General features: G+C 40.5%; 1 protein-coding gene and 1 long non-coding RNA gene across 3 annotated transcripts; both read left to right on the top strand.

The window, feature by feature from the left end:
• The first annotated feature begins 266 nt into the window (after window positions 1–266).
• LOC115151672 (mpv17-like protein 2) lies at window positions 267–3467 on the top strand. Its single transcript, XM_029695807.1, has 5 exons — window positions 267–695; window positions 1066–1227; window positions 1768–1844; window positions 2004–2132; window positions 2703–3467. Exons 1-5 carry the CDS (start codon window positions 506–508, stop codon window positions 2802–2804), a joined length of 660 nt encoding a protein of 219 aa, XP_029551667.1. The 5' UTR covers window positions 267–505; the 3' UTR covers window positions 2805–3467.
• Window positions 3468–4862: 1395 nt separating this feature from the next.
• Window positions 4863–17389, top strand: LOC115151673 (uncharacterized). 2 transcript variants are annotated; one of them, XR_003867340.1, is made up of 4 exons: window positions 4863–4970; window positions 15610–16008; window positions 16273–16433; window positions 16778–17389. It is a non-coding gene; the product is annotated as an uncharacterized LOC115151673 (long non-coding RNA). The 2 variants fall into 2 exon arrangements; XR_003867339.1 differs by lacking the exon at window positions 4863–4970 and adding an exon at window positions 13452–13557.
• Window positions 17390–19115: the final 1726 nt, after the last annotated feature.

Here is a 19115-nt window from a genome sequence, read left to right on the forward strand (position 1 = left end):
AATGTGCTCTCAAAACACGTTTTACATATAAAAATGATTTTACTTTAGGCACTCTGTCCCACCCCAACCTATATAAAGAGTGTTATTCAATAGACCTTAGTGCACAGTAAGTCAAGCTAATTCACAGATTTAAAATATGATTGTACGGTTGAGCTGGCCACTAGCTAGCTGCAAGTGCAGTCGGGCCTGAAAACAACAAATGTAACTGTCAACACTAGATGGCAGTAGCGGTGGCAGTGTGTGATTTCAGGACTTCAAATCTGCCTGGAAGACAGCAAAACTCTGTGGTAGTTACATGTGCTGATGCGGAAGTGAGTAAGTTCTCATTCACTTTATTATTTTAACTCAACTAATGTGTCAGCTAAATTGCCACATCAGATATGTTCGACTTCGATACTTTCAAAAGTAGATCTTGATTAGCGTGTGGTCAACATTTGCCAGGCATGCACGAGCCAGAGTTAGCTAGTTAATGCGTTGCAGATGACTGGTCTCCTGTATATTCATCATGGTCATTCCTCGAGGTAAAAATCTTCTTGTGCGGATTTCATTCTATTGGAAACCACTGTTACAAGGAAGATTGCTCATATTAACAAACACCCTCAGTGGAGGTGTTATGTTGTCTCTGGGAGATATCATACAGCAAACCAGGGAGAAAATGAAAGATCCTCAGAAAATTCGTGACTGGAGTCGCACAGGTGAGAATATCCAATTGTGTACAGTTGCGATCAAATATATTGGCACCATACACTATTTATTATAAAGAAAGTTTCAATTGAAAACTTTTGGTGTTCACACGTGTATTTGTTTTGAAAATAAATAAAATAGCAATTCAACCCCCCAAAAACAGCATTCTTCTCTCTTGCATTATAAAATGCAAGTGGTACCAATATATACGGCTGCATCAGTAGGCCGAGTGCAGCTACCACCTGTGCCATTAAAGCATTGGGCTCTTGGCACAATGTTTATTTTTATACTAGAGCTGACATCATACCCTATTTTTGATAGAGAAGCATGTACAAAATAATTTGAGGTACTTCTGTCAAGTTTATTTTCTATTTTCCCTAGGGCACATGTTTGGAGTGGGTTGCTCCATGGGACCTGTCCTCCACTACTGGTATTCGTGGCTGGATAAATTCTACATTGGCAAAGCCTTGCACACTGTAGGCAAGAAAGTCCTAGTGGACCAACTAGTTTGCTCACCAATCCTTGGAGCTTGGTACTTTTTAGGTGAGAATGAAATGCAAAAGCTCTTTTGGTTTCCATTCATACAAGGTATAATTTATTTTTGCATTAACATAACTGCAAATAACATTCTCATATGCAATATTTGATTGTCTTCGTGCAAGAACAAATAGGCCTTCAGCCTTCCCTAGTCTTGTGTGTCTATAGGACTTTTCACATTAGGATTATGATGGGCTCGGGCGTGAAATGTTCTGAATGTGAAAAGCCTTGTGTGTGTTTACCTTAAGTGTGTGTGGAGTCAGTTTAATTGCATCAAGCCACTAGTGAGGTAAGAAAAGGGTTTGTGTACCGTACGTCAATACTAGATGTTAAAGAGTGCGTCAAAGTTTGCCAAGAATATGACCAAATGGCATTAAGGTAACAAACAACTGATATGGGTACCAAACCCTTACTATTGTGATTGGATGTTATCTGTAGCCTATGTGTTTCCATTTTTATACTGACTAAATACTGTTTAATCATTTGGTAGATATCCCAGACTTTCATACAGTCAATGCACCCATCCTTCACCTTTGTTTATTGCAGGCATGGGAGTAATGGAGGGACACGGTCTATCCAAAGGCGCGCTGGAATTCAAAGACAAGTTCTGGGAGTTCTATAAGGTAAGTGCTACAGTCCTGTATGTTGTAGAATGTATTCCTTGTTCAATTTTACCATCTTATATGTTATGCTGATGTATCTATGATGACACTAGAGAATACATAGGGTTGATTTGACTGAGGTTATGATATTTTGAATTGTTATTGTGTTTCTTACCATAGGCTGATTGGTGTGTCTGGCCTGCCGCACAGCTGATCAACTTCTATTTCCTTTCACCCCAATACCGGGTCCTTTATGTGAACACAATAACCCTGGGTTGGGACACCTACCTGTCTTACCTCAAACACAGAGTAAGTTGAACTAGTCAGAGAGAGATTGGAATCAATAGGGAAACATAACTCCCTTTTGCCTGGCTACCCAAACTCCTTGCTCCGGGCCTCCAGCCAGACGGTATGCCATGCCCACGGAATACCCAGAAGGTAGTTTCTTCTCTGCAATGAGTCTAGATCTGAGTACCTCCCAGACGATTTCTATAATGGAAATCCATTCTAGACCATCTGATTGGTCCCAGAAACCGATGGGTTGGACCAGAGCCAGAACACACGTAAAGCAGCATTTTGAAAATGTGTTTTTGGCTTCGACACACTGATTGGTTAGAGATGATCTAATTGCTGATGACTTTGTTTTGTACACCCCCCCCCCCCCCCCTCATTTTGACGTCACTACAAACGACTTCAATGATGGCAGTCTCAGACCGAAATATGTAGCGAACAATAGAGCAGCGGAAGAATTCAGTTTGAGTCGTCAGGCAAAACCCCCTTAACTTCTGTCAAATACACTAATGCGTAAGGACAACACACCGATAGAATTCTAGTACGTTTGCGTATATATTTTAATCTATTCTATTGGTCTGTTGACAGGAAGATGATCAAACAGGAGTGCTCGTTCTTGACAGTGGTGTCATAGAGGTGACCCAGGACCCTGTTGGGCCCATCGCTCCAGCTAAACGGTTTGAGGAGTAGGTTTAGCCCTAGTACTGAACTCAATACTGAACTCCAAATAGTTGAAGATCAATGTTTCATTCTTGGAACTGTTGTCTCTTGCAAGGTGTATAATTTCATGCGTGTATAATTACTTATGTGTCATGTAACTTTTCTGGTTTCATTATTTCCAGCCACAGTAACCATAATCAAATACTGTTATCCTACTGTTTAAGATACCAATCTTGCCTTAAAGTGCTTCACTACTGCCTAATATTTGTCTCAGGATTTCAAATGGACCAATACGTTTATCTGAATAATGAAAGATATCAATTACTCCAGTATTCAATGTTTTACTGCAAGATGATTATTCTAGTTACCTCAATGGTTAGTCACAGTGATGTAGATGTTTTTCACAACAATTTAAAACTTGAAGCAATGATAGTTAAATACATGTTCTATTACTTTTGAAAGGATTTACAGATTCAACAGTTAAATGAAGAATGCTATGTATTTATTTACATAGTTGGTAAGTTATGGCAAATGTGTTGAATGGAAATGATAGATTATGCACAGTCCGTTCATAATACATATCAATATATGATCTTCTATTTGCATAGGTGGATGGAAAAAAATCTGTAAAATGCTGTGATTAACATCTTTAATGTTTGTTTGTTTTTTTAAATACAAAATGTAAAAAATGTGTGTAATTGTCTGACCTGATTACTCTTACATGTACCTTAATAATACATTACAACTCTGCTTCTGATTGTTTTTTAATGAAAGGGATCAAAGGATATGTGACCCAGGTTTGAAAAAATATATATACATTTTTGCAGTAGTGCAAAGTACTTGAGTAAAAATACTTTCAAGTACAACTTAAGTAGTTTTTGGGGTATCTACTATACCATTTAAATTTGGCAACTTTTCCTTCACTACATTCATAAAGAAAATAATGTACTTTTTTGCGCCATACATTTTCCATGACACCCAAAAGTACTTGTTACATTTTGAATGCTTAGCAGGACAGAAAATGGTCCAATTCACACATTTATCCAGAGAACATCCTGGTCTTCCCTACTGCCTCTGATCTAGACTCACTAAACACAAATGCAAGTTTTGGAATGTGCCCCTGGCTATCTGTAAATAAAAAAAATAAGAACATTGTGGCTACTGGTTTGCTTAATATAAGGAATTTAAAATTATTATTTTAGTTTTGATAATTAAGTATATTTTAGCAATCACATTTACTTTTGATACTTAAGTATATTTAAAACCAAATGTTTTTAGACTTTTACTCAAGTATTTTACTGTGTGACTTTCACTTTTACTTGAGTCATTTTCTATTAAGGTATCTTTACTTTTGTCAAGTATGACAATGGGGTACTTTTTCCACTACTGCATTCAGTATTATAAAATATTACCCATAAACACTTGTGTATAGTGAGAAAATTTTGATTTAAGAATCCCGACAGAGGAGGCTTAACTTTCCATCCAATTTGCAACAGATTTTCATGCGAATATTTTAAAATCTGCATAAAATAATATGGACACTTTTCCACCAGAGATGTTTCAATCAAACGGACTTATTGTGCATGAAAGGTTGCCCGTGTTGACGTGTAAAGAGCAGGAAGGCCCGCACACTGATTATGCACATTAAAACGTTAAAATATTTCACCTCACATGACCATTATGCACATGCGCATGGTGGGTGTGGAAACAATTCAATTCACTTTTGCGCATAGTCAATCATAATTAATCACAGAGGTACATATGGTCATAAAGGATTATATACATACAAATAGTCCAAGTTAACCTAGGTAACAGTAAAAAAATATATTTTGTTGGAATATTGAAGGAAGCATTGAACTCGTTGGTCAGGGGGGCGGGGTGATTTGGGCGTGAGGCTGTCATCCTGGTTCATATTCTTGTAACGGTCCCTTGCGTCATGAAGCCATTCCTCTGGGTAACCCCGCTGTCTTAAACGCCCATCCAGACAGTCTGCTTGTTTGTCATAGTCAGTGTGTACTAAAGATATTGCGTACGCGACTGTATTGGCTGACAGGGAGGTTCTTTTTCAGGGATGTAGGGTGGAAGCTATCTCTGCTTAACAGGGAATTCCTGTCCGTCGGCTACCTGCATATGTCCGTGCTAAAGCCCCCCCCCTTTATGAAAATGTCCAGAATACCTGTTTCATGCGCATCAAAGGTGAGCGTGAATTTCAGATGTTCACTTCTTGTATTGATGAAGGAGGGGAATTGATGAAGTTCCTCTGCTGTGCCCTGGAATAGAAGGAAAATGTCCTCACTGAAGCGTTTCCAGAACTTGATATGGCGCAACAATAGATTGACTTAGTGCACATACAAATTACTTTTGCAATTACATTTCCATGTGCCGATTGAAAAATAAAAGTTAAATGGGTTTCCATCGCAGGAAGTTTATGTTCAATTTGACAAATGCCAACAGAACATTTGTTTGTTCGACATGTTGGGATCTTTTTGTGTCGGTAAAATGTTTTATGCGAGAAATGGCCGTGGAAACGCCTTTGTGCGCAAATATTGATATATACAGTTGAAGTCAGAAGTTTACACACCTTAGCCAAATACATTTAAACTCAGTTGTTCACAATTCCTGATATTTAATCCCTGTAATAATCCCCTGTCTTATTTTAAGAACGTGAAATATCAGAATAATAGTTGATAGAATTATTTATTTCGGTTTTTATTTCTTTCATCACATTCCCAGTGGGACAGAAGTTTACATACACTCAATTAGTATTTGGTAGCATTGCTTTGAAATTGTTTAACTTGGGTCAAACGTTTCGGGTAGCCTTCCACAAGCTTCCCACAATAAATTGGGGGAATTTTGGCCCATTCCTCCTGACAGTGCTGGTGTAACTGAGTCAGGTTTGTAGGCCTCCTTGCTCGCACACACTTTTTCAGTTCTGCCCACAAATTTTCTATAGGATTGAGGTCAGGGCTTTGTGAGGGCCACTCCAATACCTTGACTTTGTTGTCCTTAAGCCATTTTGCCACAACTTTGGAAGTATGCTTGGGGTCATTATCCATTGGGAAGACCCATTTGCGACCATGCTTTAACTTCCTGACTGATGTCTTGAGATGTTGCTTCAATATATCCACATCATTTCCCTTCCTCATGATGCCATCTATTTTGTGAAGCACCCCCACAACATTATGCTGCCACCCCCGTCCTTCACGGTTGGGATGGTGTTTTTCGGCTTGCAAGCCTCCCCCTTTTTCCTCCAAACATAACGATGGTCATTATGGCCAAACAGTTCTATTTTTGTTTCATCAGACCAGAGGACATTTCTCCAAAAAGTATGATCTTTGTCCCCATGTGCAGTTGCCAACTGTAGTCTGGCTTTTTTATGGCGGTTTTGGAGCAGTGGCTTCTTCCTTGCTGAGCGGCCTTTCAGGTTATGTCGATATAGGACTTGTTTTACTGTGGATATAGACACTTTATGTTGTTGTATTTTTCACCCCTTTTTTTGTGGTATCCAATTGGTAGTAGTTACAGTCTTGTCTCATCGCTGTAACTCCCGTACGGACTTGGGAGAGGCGAAGGTCGAGAGCCATGCGTCCCCCAAAACACAACACGACCAAGCCACGCTGCTTCTTGACACAATGCCCATCCAACCCGGAAGCCAACCGCACCAATGTGTTGGAGGAAAGATAGTACACCTGGCAACCGTGTCAGAGTGCACTGCGCCCGGCCCGCCACAGGAGTCGCTAGTGCGCGATGAGACAAGGATATCCCTGCTGGCCAAACCCTCCCTAACCCGGACGACGCTGGGCCAATTGTGCGCCGCCCCATGGGCCTCCCGGTTGCGGCCGGCTGCGACAGCCTGGACTCGAACCCAAAATCTCTAGTGGCACAGCTAGCACTGCGATGCAGTGGAAATTGCTCCCAAGGATGAACCAGACTTGTGGAGGTCTACAATTCTTTTCTCTTGGCTGATTTCTTTTGATTTTCCTATGATGTCAAGCAAAGAGGCACTGAGTTTGAAGGTAGGTCTTGAAATACATCCACAGGTACACCTCCAATTGACTCAAATTATGTCAATTAGCCTATCAGAAGCTTCTAAAGCCATGACATTATTTTCTGACATTTTCCAAATGGTTTAAAGGCACAGTCAACTTAGTGTATATAAACTTCTGACCCACTGGAATTGTGATACAGTGAATTATAAGTGAAATAATCTGTCTGTAAACAATTGTTGGGAAAATTACTTGTGTCATGCACAAAGTAGATGTCCTAACCGACTTGCCAGAACTATAGTTTGTTAACAAGAAATTTGTGGAGTGGTTGAAATACGAGTTTTAATGACTCCAACCTAAGTGTATGTAAACTTCCAACTTCAACTGTACCTAATAACCATCATATCGAGTCATATCATCGCATGGAGTCATGCGATGATATGGTGTGTGGTCCTCCCACGATGACTTGTTAAACCATACAGTTTATTAGGCTACAGATGAAATAAATTATGATGAACTTCACAGGGTGTTGGAAGTGCACTGTGATCTTGATGCACCTTTTCAATATCTATCAATGGTCTTATTCTGGTGACATGATGATCAATGCTTGAATGCTGTTTGACAAATAAACCTATTATTTCAAGCTCGCATCCAGCACAATCTACCTGCACTGTATCTGCCACCTGTTAGCTATAGAGCGTACATGCCAGGACCAGATATGTAGGCACATTCAGTGGCGATTTTAGCATGTAAATCTTGGTGATGCATGCCAGCAAAACCACTACACAACACAACACAAAACAATACATTAATTGCACTATAACGGTGACAAACCGTGCCCACAAACTGTCAGAGCTACATACATTTCTCCCAACATCTTACCACTGCTACACCTGGCTATCAGTGGTTCTGACTTGGTGTACAAGGAGAACACTGTAAGAACGGCACATGTTCTGAAGTCTGTCACTGTACATTTCAAAAGTGCAGCGAAACAGTCTGGAAGCGAAACAGTTCATTCAACTTTATTTACTGCTTTTTTAAAAACCATAGCTGATATGGCTGACTTACTTAAACATATGTGGTTTCTAATGACAATTGAGATGTACAAACTATGGCATAAGGGGACGATAAATGGATAAGAGGCAATCCGTAATTTCTTTTAAGACATTAATGAGCAAGCTAAGACGGACGTAGTCAATATAACTATTTGTTTAGCACTTTTGTATTCGACGCATGTGACAAATACAATTTGATTTGATTTGAGCATACAATACATTTTTGGACTCACATTGTTGTGCTGTGCTCACTTCAACAGGAAGGTGGCGCAGCGGTCCTTCGTGGGCAAATTTTGTCATCAAAGTTTGGCATTCTCTGGATTTATGGGGCTTTCAAAACAACCGGGAACTCGGAAAACATCAAGGTCAAATCATGATGACATCATTGATCTTCAGGTCGTACCTCATTTATTCCTGACTTCCCAGTTGTCTTGAACTCACTGAAGACAAGTTTTCGCAGTTCCGAGTTAACAGTTGTTTAGAGTGCGGCACAAATCATGCTTCATTGACAGCATGGCCAATGTTGAATGTTTATAATTTTAAACTTGGAAAAGAGCCCCTTAATCCCAGTTTTGGGACCACACAGCCATTGTCACTGATTCCTTCCAAACCACTCATTGTTGAATTTCCGATTTCCAACTTGAGCACGGATATGTTTTATCTATAATTTCTCTTAATTATTTCTCTTCATATGACAAGGATTGAAAAGGATTTGCCAGAGATGCAACCTCTCTTATCATCACTCAGTGCCTGGGTTTACCTCCACTGTACCCGCACCCCACCATACCCCTGTCTGCACATTATGCCCTGAATCTATTCTACCACACCCAGAAATCGGCCCCTTTTATTCTCTGTCCCCAACGCACAAGACGACCAGTTTTGCTAACCTTTAGCTGTACCTTCATCCTACTCCTCCTCTGTTCCTCGGGTGATGTGGAGGTTAACCCAGGCCCTGCGTGTTCCCAGGCACTCTCATTTGTTGACTTCTGTAATCGAAAAAGCCTTGGTTTCATGCATGTTAACATCAGAAGCCTCCTCCCTAAATTTGTTTTACTCACTGCTTTAGCACACTCCGCCAACCCTGATGTCCTTGCCGTGTCTGAATCCTGGCTTAGGAAGGCCACCAAAAATTCAGAGATTTCCATTCACAACTACAACATTTACCGTCAAGATAGAACTGCCAAAGGGGGAGGAGTTGCAATCTACTGCAGAGATAGCTTGCAAAGTTCTGTCATACTTTCCAGGTCTATGCCCAAACAGTTCGAGCTTCAAAATTAATCTCCCTAGAAATACGTCTCTCACTGTTGCCGCCTGTTATAGACCCCCCTCAGCTCCCAGCTGTGCCCTGGACACCATATGTGAATTGATTGCACCCCATCTATCTTCAGAGTTCATTTTGTTAGGTGACCTAAACTGGGATATGCTTAACACCCCAGCAGTCCTACAATCTAAGCTAGATGCCCTCAATCTCACACAAATTATCAAGGAAACCACCAGGTACAACCCTAAATCCGTAAACATGGGCACCCTCATAGATATTATCCTCACCAACTTGCCCTCCAAATACACCTCTGCTGTTTTCAATCAGGATCTCAGCGATCACTGCCTCATTGCCTGCATCCCCTATGGGTCTGCGGTCAAACGACCACCACTCATCACTGTCAAACGCTCCCTAAAACACTTCTGCGAGCAGGCCTTTTTAATCGACCTGGCCCGGGTATCCTGGAAGGATATTGACCTCATCCCGTCAGTCGAGGATGCCTGGTCGTTCTTTAAAAGTAATTTCCTCAACTTCTTAAATAAGCATGCCCCTTTCAAAAAATGTAGAACTAAGAACAGATATAGCCCTTGGTTCACTCCAGATCTGACTGCCCTTGACCAGCACAAAAACATCCTGTGGCGGACTGCAATAGCATCAAATAGTCCCCACGATATGCAACTGTTCAGGGAAGTCAGGAACCAATTCACACAGTCAGTCAGGAAAGCAAAGGCTAACTTTTTCAAACAGAAATTTGCATCCTATAGCTCTAACTCCAAAAAGTATTGGGACACTGTTAAGTCCATGGAGAACAAGAGCACCTCCTCCCAGTGCACTGAGGCTAGGTAACACGGTCACCACCGAAAAATCCATGATAATCGAAAATTTCAATAAGCATTTCTCTACGACTGGCCCTGCTTTCCTCCTGGCTACCCCAACCCCGGCCAACAGCTCCGCACCCCCCGCAGCTACTTGCCCGAGCCTCCCCAGCTTCTCCTTCACCCAAATCCAGATAGCAGATGTTCGGAAAGAGCTGCAAAACCTGGACCCGTACAAATCAGCTGGGCTAGACAATCTAGACCCTCTCTTTCTAAAATTATCTTCCAATCCAAAATCAAATCTAGAATCAGCTTTCTATTTCGCAACAAAGCCTCCTTCACTCACACCGCCAAACTTACCCTAGTAAAACTGACTATCCTACCGATCCTCGACTTCAGCGATGTCATCTACAAAATAGCTTCCAATACTCTACTCAGACTACATCCAATTTGCTATCACAGTGCCATCCGTTTTGTTACCAAAGCACCTTATACCACCCACCACTGAGATCTGTATGCTCTAGTCGGCTGGCCCTCGCTACATATTCATCGCCAGACCCACTGGCTCCAGGTCATCTATAAGTCTATGCTAGGTAAAGCTCCGCCTTATCTCAGCTCACTGTTCACGATAACAACAACCACTGTAGCACGTGCTCCAGCAGGTATATCTCACTGGTCATCCACAAAGCCAACACCTGTTAGGCCGCCTTTCCTTCTAGTTCTGCCAGTGACAGTGACTGGAACGAATTGCAAAAATTGCTGAAGCTGGAGACTTGCATTTCCCTCACTAACTTTAAACATCAGCTATCTGAGAAGCTAACCGATCGCTGCAGCTGTACATAGTTCATCTGTAAATAGCCCACCCAATCTACCTACCTCATCCCCCATATTGTTTTTATTTACTTTGCTGCTCTTTTGCACACCAGTATCACTACTTACACACCATCATCTGCTCATCATCATCTGCTCATCTATCACTCCAGTGTTAATCTGCTAAATTGTAATTACTTTGCTACTATGGCCTATTTATTGCCTTACCTCCTCATGCCATTTGCACTCACTGTATATTGACTTTTTTTCCTATTGTGTTATTGACTGTACACTTGTTTATTCCATGTGTAACTCTGTGTTGTTGTTTCTTTCGCACTGCTTTGCTTTATCTTGGCCAGGTCGCAGTTGTAAATGAGAACTTGTTCTCAACTAGCCTACCTGGTTAAATAAAGGTGAAATAAAAAAAAATGTCAAAAAAGATTGTCGACTTGATTCATGATGATGACTGCTAGCTAATATTTAGAAAGTATGACTTTGACATGATCAGTCCAATCAAAGCTACTGTACATATAACGTATTTGACGTCATTTTATCTGTGGCCAATGACCTTGATCCTTCTTGGAAGGGCACTTCTAATGTAACTCTATGGAAGCACCCAAGGGGTGAGAATTTTCGAGGTCCAGTGGTGACCCGTCATTCATGGCAGGTGGGGGGAAAAAAGGTATATATATGTTTTTTTTGGGGGGGGGGCTTGCCTGTTTACATGTTATTTTAGCATTAATACATGTCACATATCAGTTTGCAAACAATCTAAAAAAATTATATATCATTGAGTTATTAATGCCGCATACAAACAGGCAGCTCCAGAATGCAGGTGTTTCAGCCTAGCTCAGTGCTTTCCGTGGTGGTGGGGCAGGCCAGCAGAAAATAGGAGCATTGCACCATGATTGGCTCAGCATTGCGCCGTGATTGGCTCAGTGTTCTGTCACTTATGGGGACACTACATCACTCGCCTTTAGTAAGGATAGACATCAAGAATATTAGCCCTTTGGGTGCTGCCATAGAGTTACATTTGAAGTACCCTTCCAAAAAGGCTCAAGGTCATTGGCCACAGATAAAATGACGTCAAATCACATTATATCTAAGTAGCTTTGATTGGACTGATCATGTCAACAACATACTTTCAAAATCTTAACTAGCAGTCATCATGATAAACCAAGTAGACAATCTACTGGCAAATCCTTTTTAATCCTTGTCATGTTAAGAGAAATAATGATGATAAATAATAGATAAAACTAATCGGTGCTCAACCACCATTGGACATAAACATTACACAACAAGTTGGAAATCGCAAATTCAACAATGAGTTGTTAGGAAGGAATCGGTGACAGTGGCTAACCGTAAGCATTGCAACTGGGAAGTCAGACTTGGAAAATACGTTTTGAACAGTCATCCAACTCGGAATTGTAAATCTTTTTCTTTGATGACAAAATTTGCCAACTGAAGGACCGCCGCACACAACAAGGTGAGTCCAAAAATGTCTTATATGCTGCTGCATAAATGATGTAATATGCCAGGGAGATAAGGTCAGCCATATCAGCTATGTTTCTTAAAAAGGCAGTAAACGAAGCTGAATTAATTGTTTTCCTGCCAGACAAGGCTCCGCTGATAGCCAGGTGTAGCGTGGTAAGGATTCACTCCATTGTGCTGGAAAGAAATCTCTGCTGTTGGGACAGCTTTATGCCCTAACAGTTTGTGGGCACCGCTTGACGCCGTTATAGTGCAATTATTGTATTGTTTAGTGTTGTTCAGTGGCTTTGCTGGCATGCATCCTAAAACATTTTTTTTGTTGAGTTTGCCCCACCAAGATTTACATGCTAAAATCGCCACTGTCGAGGTCTAACTCATGGGACCGTAGTGTCCCCATGAGTGACAAAACACTGAGCCAATCACGGCCAATCGCTCCGTAGTTTCTGCTGGCTTGCCCCACCACCACAGAAAGCACTAGGCTGAAACACCTGCATTTTGGAGCTGCCTTACTCAAGAAAACAAAAAAGAGACCATGTTTGTATGTGGCTTTATTAACTCAATTATGTATTTTTTACATTGTTTCCAAACTGATTTGTGACATGTATTAATGCCAAAATAAAATGTGTTAAAAATATGGGGCTCAAAACAGGTGGGGCCCTGAATGACGGTTCGCCACTGGGCACGTTTGCTATTAAACTCAACAGTTTTTGTAGAGTTCAGTAGAGTTGAAAATACACTGAACTGTTGATTTTTATTTGGTACATGAAAACTTAAGCGAAAAAGGACATTTGGTCGGTTTGATGGAAACACCACTGGTGGGAAAATGTATTTCTTTATGCGGATTTTTTTATATTTGCATGAGAATCTGTCGCCAATTGGATGGAAACCTAGCTAGTGATTATTTTCTCAGACAATGCTGCTTTATTTAGGTATGTTGTCTTTATTTTTAGGAATTCAATTGATATTTTTCTAATAATTTTAAACAGTAGATATTAAACAATAGCTGACGCATTAAGAAAGTTATGTGAATGGATGTTTGAAGGATTTTAATTGTTTTGTAGAATAATTAATCCCACCATAAAGGCTCGAGACTTTTGTCTGCCATTCAACTCCCGACACTTTGAAGGTGGTAAATTTGAGCAGCGCATTTTATTATTGAGCTAACATACTTGTTCAAACAATGACTCGCCAGCCCCAGCCATTGAATATGCACTGAAAAAATAAGCACACCTCCCTGGTCATTTACCAACATCCTGCTTTCAAGGATGTAATAATGTGGAGGTGCTGTTGAGTCTCTTTACCTCTAGGGCAACATGGCAGGTGTCACTATATTTATATCATTTGTTTCGGTAGCCGTCGCTCTAGGTAAGTCAATATTTTACATTTTCTTCGTGAAACCTGTTTACTTGGAGAATAATTTACCTAAACTGGATGGAGGGCTCATTGTATATGCAAATTATGCAACAATTGAGGTTAGGGTCATACCGTAAAAATGAAACATGTCCAGGAAATACTTGTTTAACACAATACAGGACATGGTGGTTTTAGGTGATATACGTTTATTTTTGTATAATACATACAAGCAGCTACAAAATATTCTATAAAAGGTCTGAATTTAATCCAGGGTTTTCTAAGGTCATAGAGCATTAGGTTACTAATGAAGAAAGTTCCAGTGAAACCTAAAAGGCCAGGGGCATGCCTCCAAGCAAATATGAGTTTGGGATGAGTTGAATCTGTAGTTGTCTGTTAATATAATGGCACCATCTGGGTTATTTACATCTATCATTTTAGATATTGCAAAATGTAGTATTACTTACACAATATGCAAATCATGTGAAGTCTTGTTCTTTATTAGCAAAACATACATTACATTTCTTTTTTACACTCCAGCTCAACATGTAACCGTGTCAATCGACCCAGTTGTGCTACCCAAATGCTAATCCCAGCACCCAGTACAGAACCAAATGTTGCTTGTGCACTGGCCAGTAACAGTCTATCACGGGGATGGGGGTGGGGGCCACAAAAAAATCTGAACTCATCATGAGCGCCCCCCTCACCACCACATTGCAAGCAAAACGTTTTATTGGCCCCCCCACTTGACAATTAAAAAAAAAATTGGGTTCATTTTGTGCAATTCTACACATTTGGTGTGTAAAGAAAATGTCACAGTTTTAAAGCAAGTTTGCTATGGAAGGGAGAGAAATGTTTGCAGTTTTTAATATGATACACTATATATACAAAAGTATGTGGACACCACTTCAAATTAGTGGATACGGCTATTTCAGCCACACTCGTTGCTGACAGGTGTATGAAATCGAGCACACAGCCAGTCAACTGTAAGTACTGTTATTGTGAAGTGGAAACATCTAGGAGCAACAACGGCTCAGCAGAGAAGTGGTAGGCCACACAAGCTCACTGAACGGGACCGCCGAGTGCTGTCCTCGGTTGCAACACTCACTACTGCGTTCCAAACTGCCTCTCGAAGCAACATCAGCACAATAACTGTTTGTTGGGAGCTTCATGAAATAGATCACCATGCACAATGCCAAGCGTCGGCTGGAATGGTGTAAAGCTCGCCGCAATTGGACTCCGGAGCAGTGGAAATGCGTTATCTGGAGTGATGAATCACTCTCCACCATCTGGCAGTCCAACGGACGAATCTGAGTTTGCCGGATGACAATGCCCCCATGCACAAAGCGAGCTCCATACAGAAATGGTTTGTCGAGATTGGTGTGGAAGAAATTGACTGGCCTCCACAGAGCTTTGAACTCAACTACATTGAACACCATTGGGATTAATTGGAAGGCTGACTGCGGGCCAGCCCTAATCGCCTAACATCAGTGCCTGACCTCACTAATGCTCTTGTGGCTGAATGGAAGCAAGTCCCTGCAGCAATGTTCCAACATCAAGTGGAAAGCCTTCCCAGAAAAGTGGAGGCTGTTACAGCAGCAAAGTGGGGACCAACTCCATATTTATGCCCATGATTTTGGAATGAGATGTTTGACGAGCAAGTGTCCACATACTTTTGGTAATTTAGTGTATCAGAGTGAGACTGATAATAAGCTTAGATAGTTTAGCAGCGAGCTAACTTATCGATCAAAAAAATATTGACTGACATAAAAAGAGAAACTGCTGATGCACAACCAAATTTCAAAATGGCCCCCTGTGTATTCTACTATTCTAACTCTCAACAGGAAGTTGAGACCCCCCTACCCATCCCTGGTTTATCACAAGAGACTACCCAAATGCATACCAGGTTTTGGCTCAATTTGTTTTACCACAAACAAATTGTCTCAAAACATTGGACTCAGATGCAGATTTGTTATCAGGGATGACCCAGTTACAGAGCATAACAAAATATGATTATGCCTGTATGTAAATATGAAATGATCCAATACTAACACTCCTTTAATGCAGGGTCCTCTGGAGCACCATCATCAACCTTGACAGTGACTCCAACGAAGGCAACCACCAGGAATACCCCAACATTGTCTGTCACCATCCCCACAGCGGTCCCTGCCACGCCAACTAGTAGGACAAGTTCATCAGTCAGTGAAGCACCTAATACAGATCCTACTGGTGAATCATCCCCTTCATCACCTACAACTGAGCCTTCCCAATCCTCTCAGCCACTAACTCCATCACAAGCATCCAATGGCAGCACCACCACACATACCTCTACAGGTTTTACAGCTGACACTACTATGAATCAGACCCTAACTGGAACAGTTGGTCATGACTCAACATCCTCAATCTTCTCATCAACTTTGTCGCCAAGCTCTGATTTTACAACAGGGAACATGAGCTCAAGCACAGGTGTGTGTTTCAGATGAAAATAATCAATATATTATTGAATGAATCAAATTAAATAATCTTTGCAGACAGTGAGTCTTAGTGGTAAAGCAAACTGTTACCAGTGGACACATACATAGGTTCTGTTATAATTAAGCTTTCAAGAGAACAGCATGTTCATATTTCAGAAATGCCACCTGATTAATAGATTCAATTTACTTTTAAGAGAACTGATTTATATATTTTTATTTTTGTAACCATACTTTATCACTGTTATTCATTCTTTAGCATTAGAAAGTGATGGGAGACATGTCTTATCAAGGAGTCCGGGCCTCGTAGCAGTCCTCTGCATATTCTGCATCTGTCTGGGTCTTCTGCTGGCTGTTGGAATTGCAAAGCTCATTACTTCCAGAGGTTCAACATTTCAGAGGCTCGAAGATGTGCCATTGGTGAATTGATTTTGTATTGGTGAATTGTATAGATATTGCATGCAAAAGAGCTTCCTGTTCAATGAACAGGACATTCGGATATAGAAGTGACAGAAGAAAAGCTGTTTAATGGACAGGAAACCAATGTCATGTAAACCAAAATGGATTCTTTAACACATGAGAATTAAGCCAGTTTATCAGATAATTGTTGATGATCAATTCTATGCAAAGATGGTTTCTTTTTTAAATTATGTGCTTTACACACTTTGTGCTCCAGTCTTTTGTCTCTAATGCAATGCATTCAAAAGGTACAAATCTTTGAATCCAAATTAATTCTAAATCTTTCTTTTTATTCCTATTTTCAGGGCAAGATAAATGAAGAGTCTCCTTTTGCCCGTTACCCTATAAAACAATTCTGAAAGAAAACACATCATGAGAGAAGGTATTCTATTTGGGGTTCAGACAATGTTGTTCATGAGGACGTGTCACCCACCATGTTTTTTTTCCTGTTTTTGTTTGTTTGTTTATTTTGTCTGGTTGCTGGAAAGTGATGTGTGTTTGAAGGAAGTCAGTATAGGCACTAAAAGCAATCCTGTGATGTGGTAAAGAATATCTGCTCCCAGGTTGGTCAGCAGCATACTGAAGTCGATCGTTGGTACTGTTCATTCACAGGTGGATGGATGCGTCAAGGAACTGAATACAGAAGATGCACAGACAATGTCTGCGTTTACACAGGTAGCCCAATTCTGATCTTTTGCCAAATTGTTAGCGAAAGATCTGATTTGTCAAAAAGACCAATTATTGGCACAATATCAGAATTGGGCTGCCTTTATAAACACAGCCAATGTGTCAGGTATCACTAGAAATAAAGCTATGAAAAAAGCTATAATAAAGCCAAATTCTCTTTTTCTTGAAAAGACTATGACAAACAGGCCTATTTTTTGTATGGGTTGAAATAAATAAATGATTGCATTGAATTATGTTCTCTTTTTCTCCAGATGAGATGTGTTATATATTGCATCAAGATACACTGAGTATGAAAACATTAAGAACACCAGCTCTTTCCATGACATAGACTGATCAGGTGAATCCAAGTGAAAGCTATGATCCCTTATTGATGTCCCTTGTCAGTGTAGATGAATGGGAGGAGAGTTAAAGTTAAAGAAGGATTTTTAAGTCTTGAGACACTAGAGACATGGATTGTCTATGTGTGCCATTCAGAGGGTGAATGGGGAAGACAAAATATTTGTGTCTTTGAATGGGGTACGGTAGAAGCTGCCAGGCACACCAGTTTCTGTCAAGAACTGCAATGTTGCTGGGTTTTTCATGCTCAACAGTTTCCCGTGTGTATCGAGAAAGGTCCACCACCCAAAGGACACCCAGTCAACTTGACAACTGTGGGAAGCATTGGAGTAAACATGGTTCCAGCATCCCTGTGGAACGCTTTCGACACCTTGTGGAGTCCATGCTGTTCTGAGGGCAAAAAGTGTGTTCATAATGTTTGGTATACTCAGTGTATGTCAATTCAGCTAGTAAATTAGCTCTCCCGATTGTCACAGCGGTCTAAGGCACTGCATCTCAGTGCAAGAGGTGTCAGTATAGTACCTGGTTCGAATCCAGGCTGTATCATATCTGGCCGTGATTGGGAGTTCCATAGGGCAGCACACAATTGGCCCAGCGTCGTCCGGGTTTGGCCTGAGTTGGCTGTCATAGTAAATAAGGATTTGTTCTTAACTGACTTGCCTAGTTAAATAAAGGTAGAAATATCAATCAAATGTATTTATAAAGCCCCTTTTACATCAGCCGATGTCACAAAGTGCTATATATATATATATATATATATATATATATATATATATATATATATATATATATATATATATTCTATTATGATTAGTGGTAGGGTTATATTATTTTAAGATAATTTTTAGTGAACCACATAAACAGCCAGTCAGTAGGCTTATTTTCAGACCTGTTTACCTGTAAACTAAAGTAGGTCGGATGCCAGCCGGGAAAATTGACAATAATAGACCACTTTCTCAATAAACTCCAGGCTTGTCATTGACATGACAGTGAAGTTAAAGCGAAAAAAGCATTAGTTGAACTCGTCACTACGCAACAAAGTTCTCACTTTTCAGCTACTGTACATCATTTGCAACAAAGTTGCCCTCCCAGCCTCCCATCATTTGGCTGAACAGCGTGTCCCGCTTGGTTGCACGCAATGACATTTAAACCCTTCCTTGCTTTAGATATGTTTTGGCCATTGAGAGGCTTTGAAGCCGCCAGTCGGCCATATTGCCACTCCCCAGTAGGAGCAGTCCTCCATAGGAATGAATGGAATTCTACAGTATTTCAATTAAATGTTTCAAGGACAAAATTACATGTATTTAAGTAACTATCTTTTTTGTTGTAGTGGGGACAGTAACATTAGTAATGTACATACAATTATACTTTAAGGATTTTTTTTATTTTTATCTTTAGCTCACATAATATACTTTAAAAGTATGCATTAAGTTGTCTGTAATATAATACATGTGTAAAAAACGAATGTAGACATTAATACGTGCATTTCTGTAGCTTCAAAAATATGTTTTTTATAACGGTGGGGGAGTGCCAAGATGAAGGCGCAGTGGCTTCAACACAGCTTCCCAAACTGTTATCTAGTGTATATATATAAATCATTGGTTGCACGCTTACATTGTT

Source organism: Salmo trutta, chromosome 17 (assembly GCF_901001165.1).
Source record: "Salmo trutta chromosome 17, fSalTru1.1, whole genome shotgun sequence".
NCBI lineage: Eukaryota > Metazoa > Chordata > Actinopteri > Salmoniformes > Salmonidae > Salmo > Salmo trutta.

Excerpts from the sequence above, each read along its gene's own strand:
- LOC115151672 (XM_029695807.1), top strand. The coding sequence starts at position 506 with ATGGTCATTCCTCGAGGTAAAAATCTTCTTGTGCGGATTTCATTCTAT. Across the intron at positions 696-1,065 it reads TCGTGACTGGAGTCGCACAG|GGCACATGTTTGGAGTGGGT; the intron begins GTGAGAATATCC and ends TATTTTCCCTAG. Across the intron at positions 2,133-2,702 it reads TGTCTTACCTCAAACACAGA|GAAGATGATCAAACAGGAGT; the intron begins GTAAGTTGAACT and ends GTCTGTTGACAG.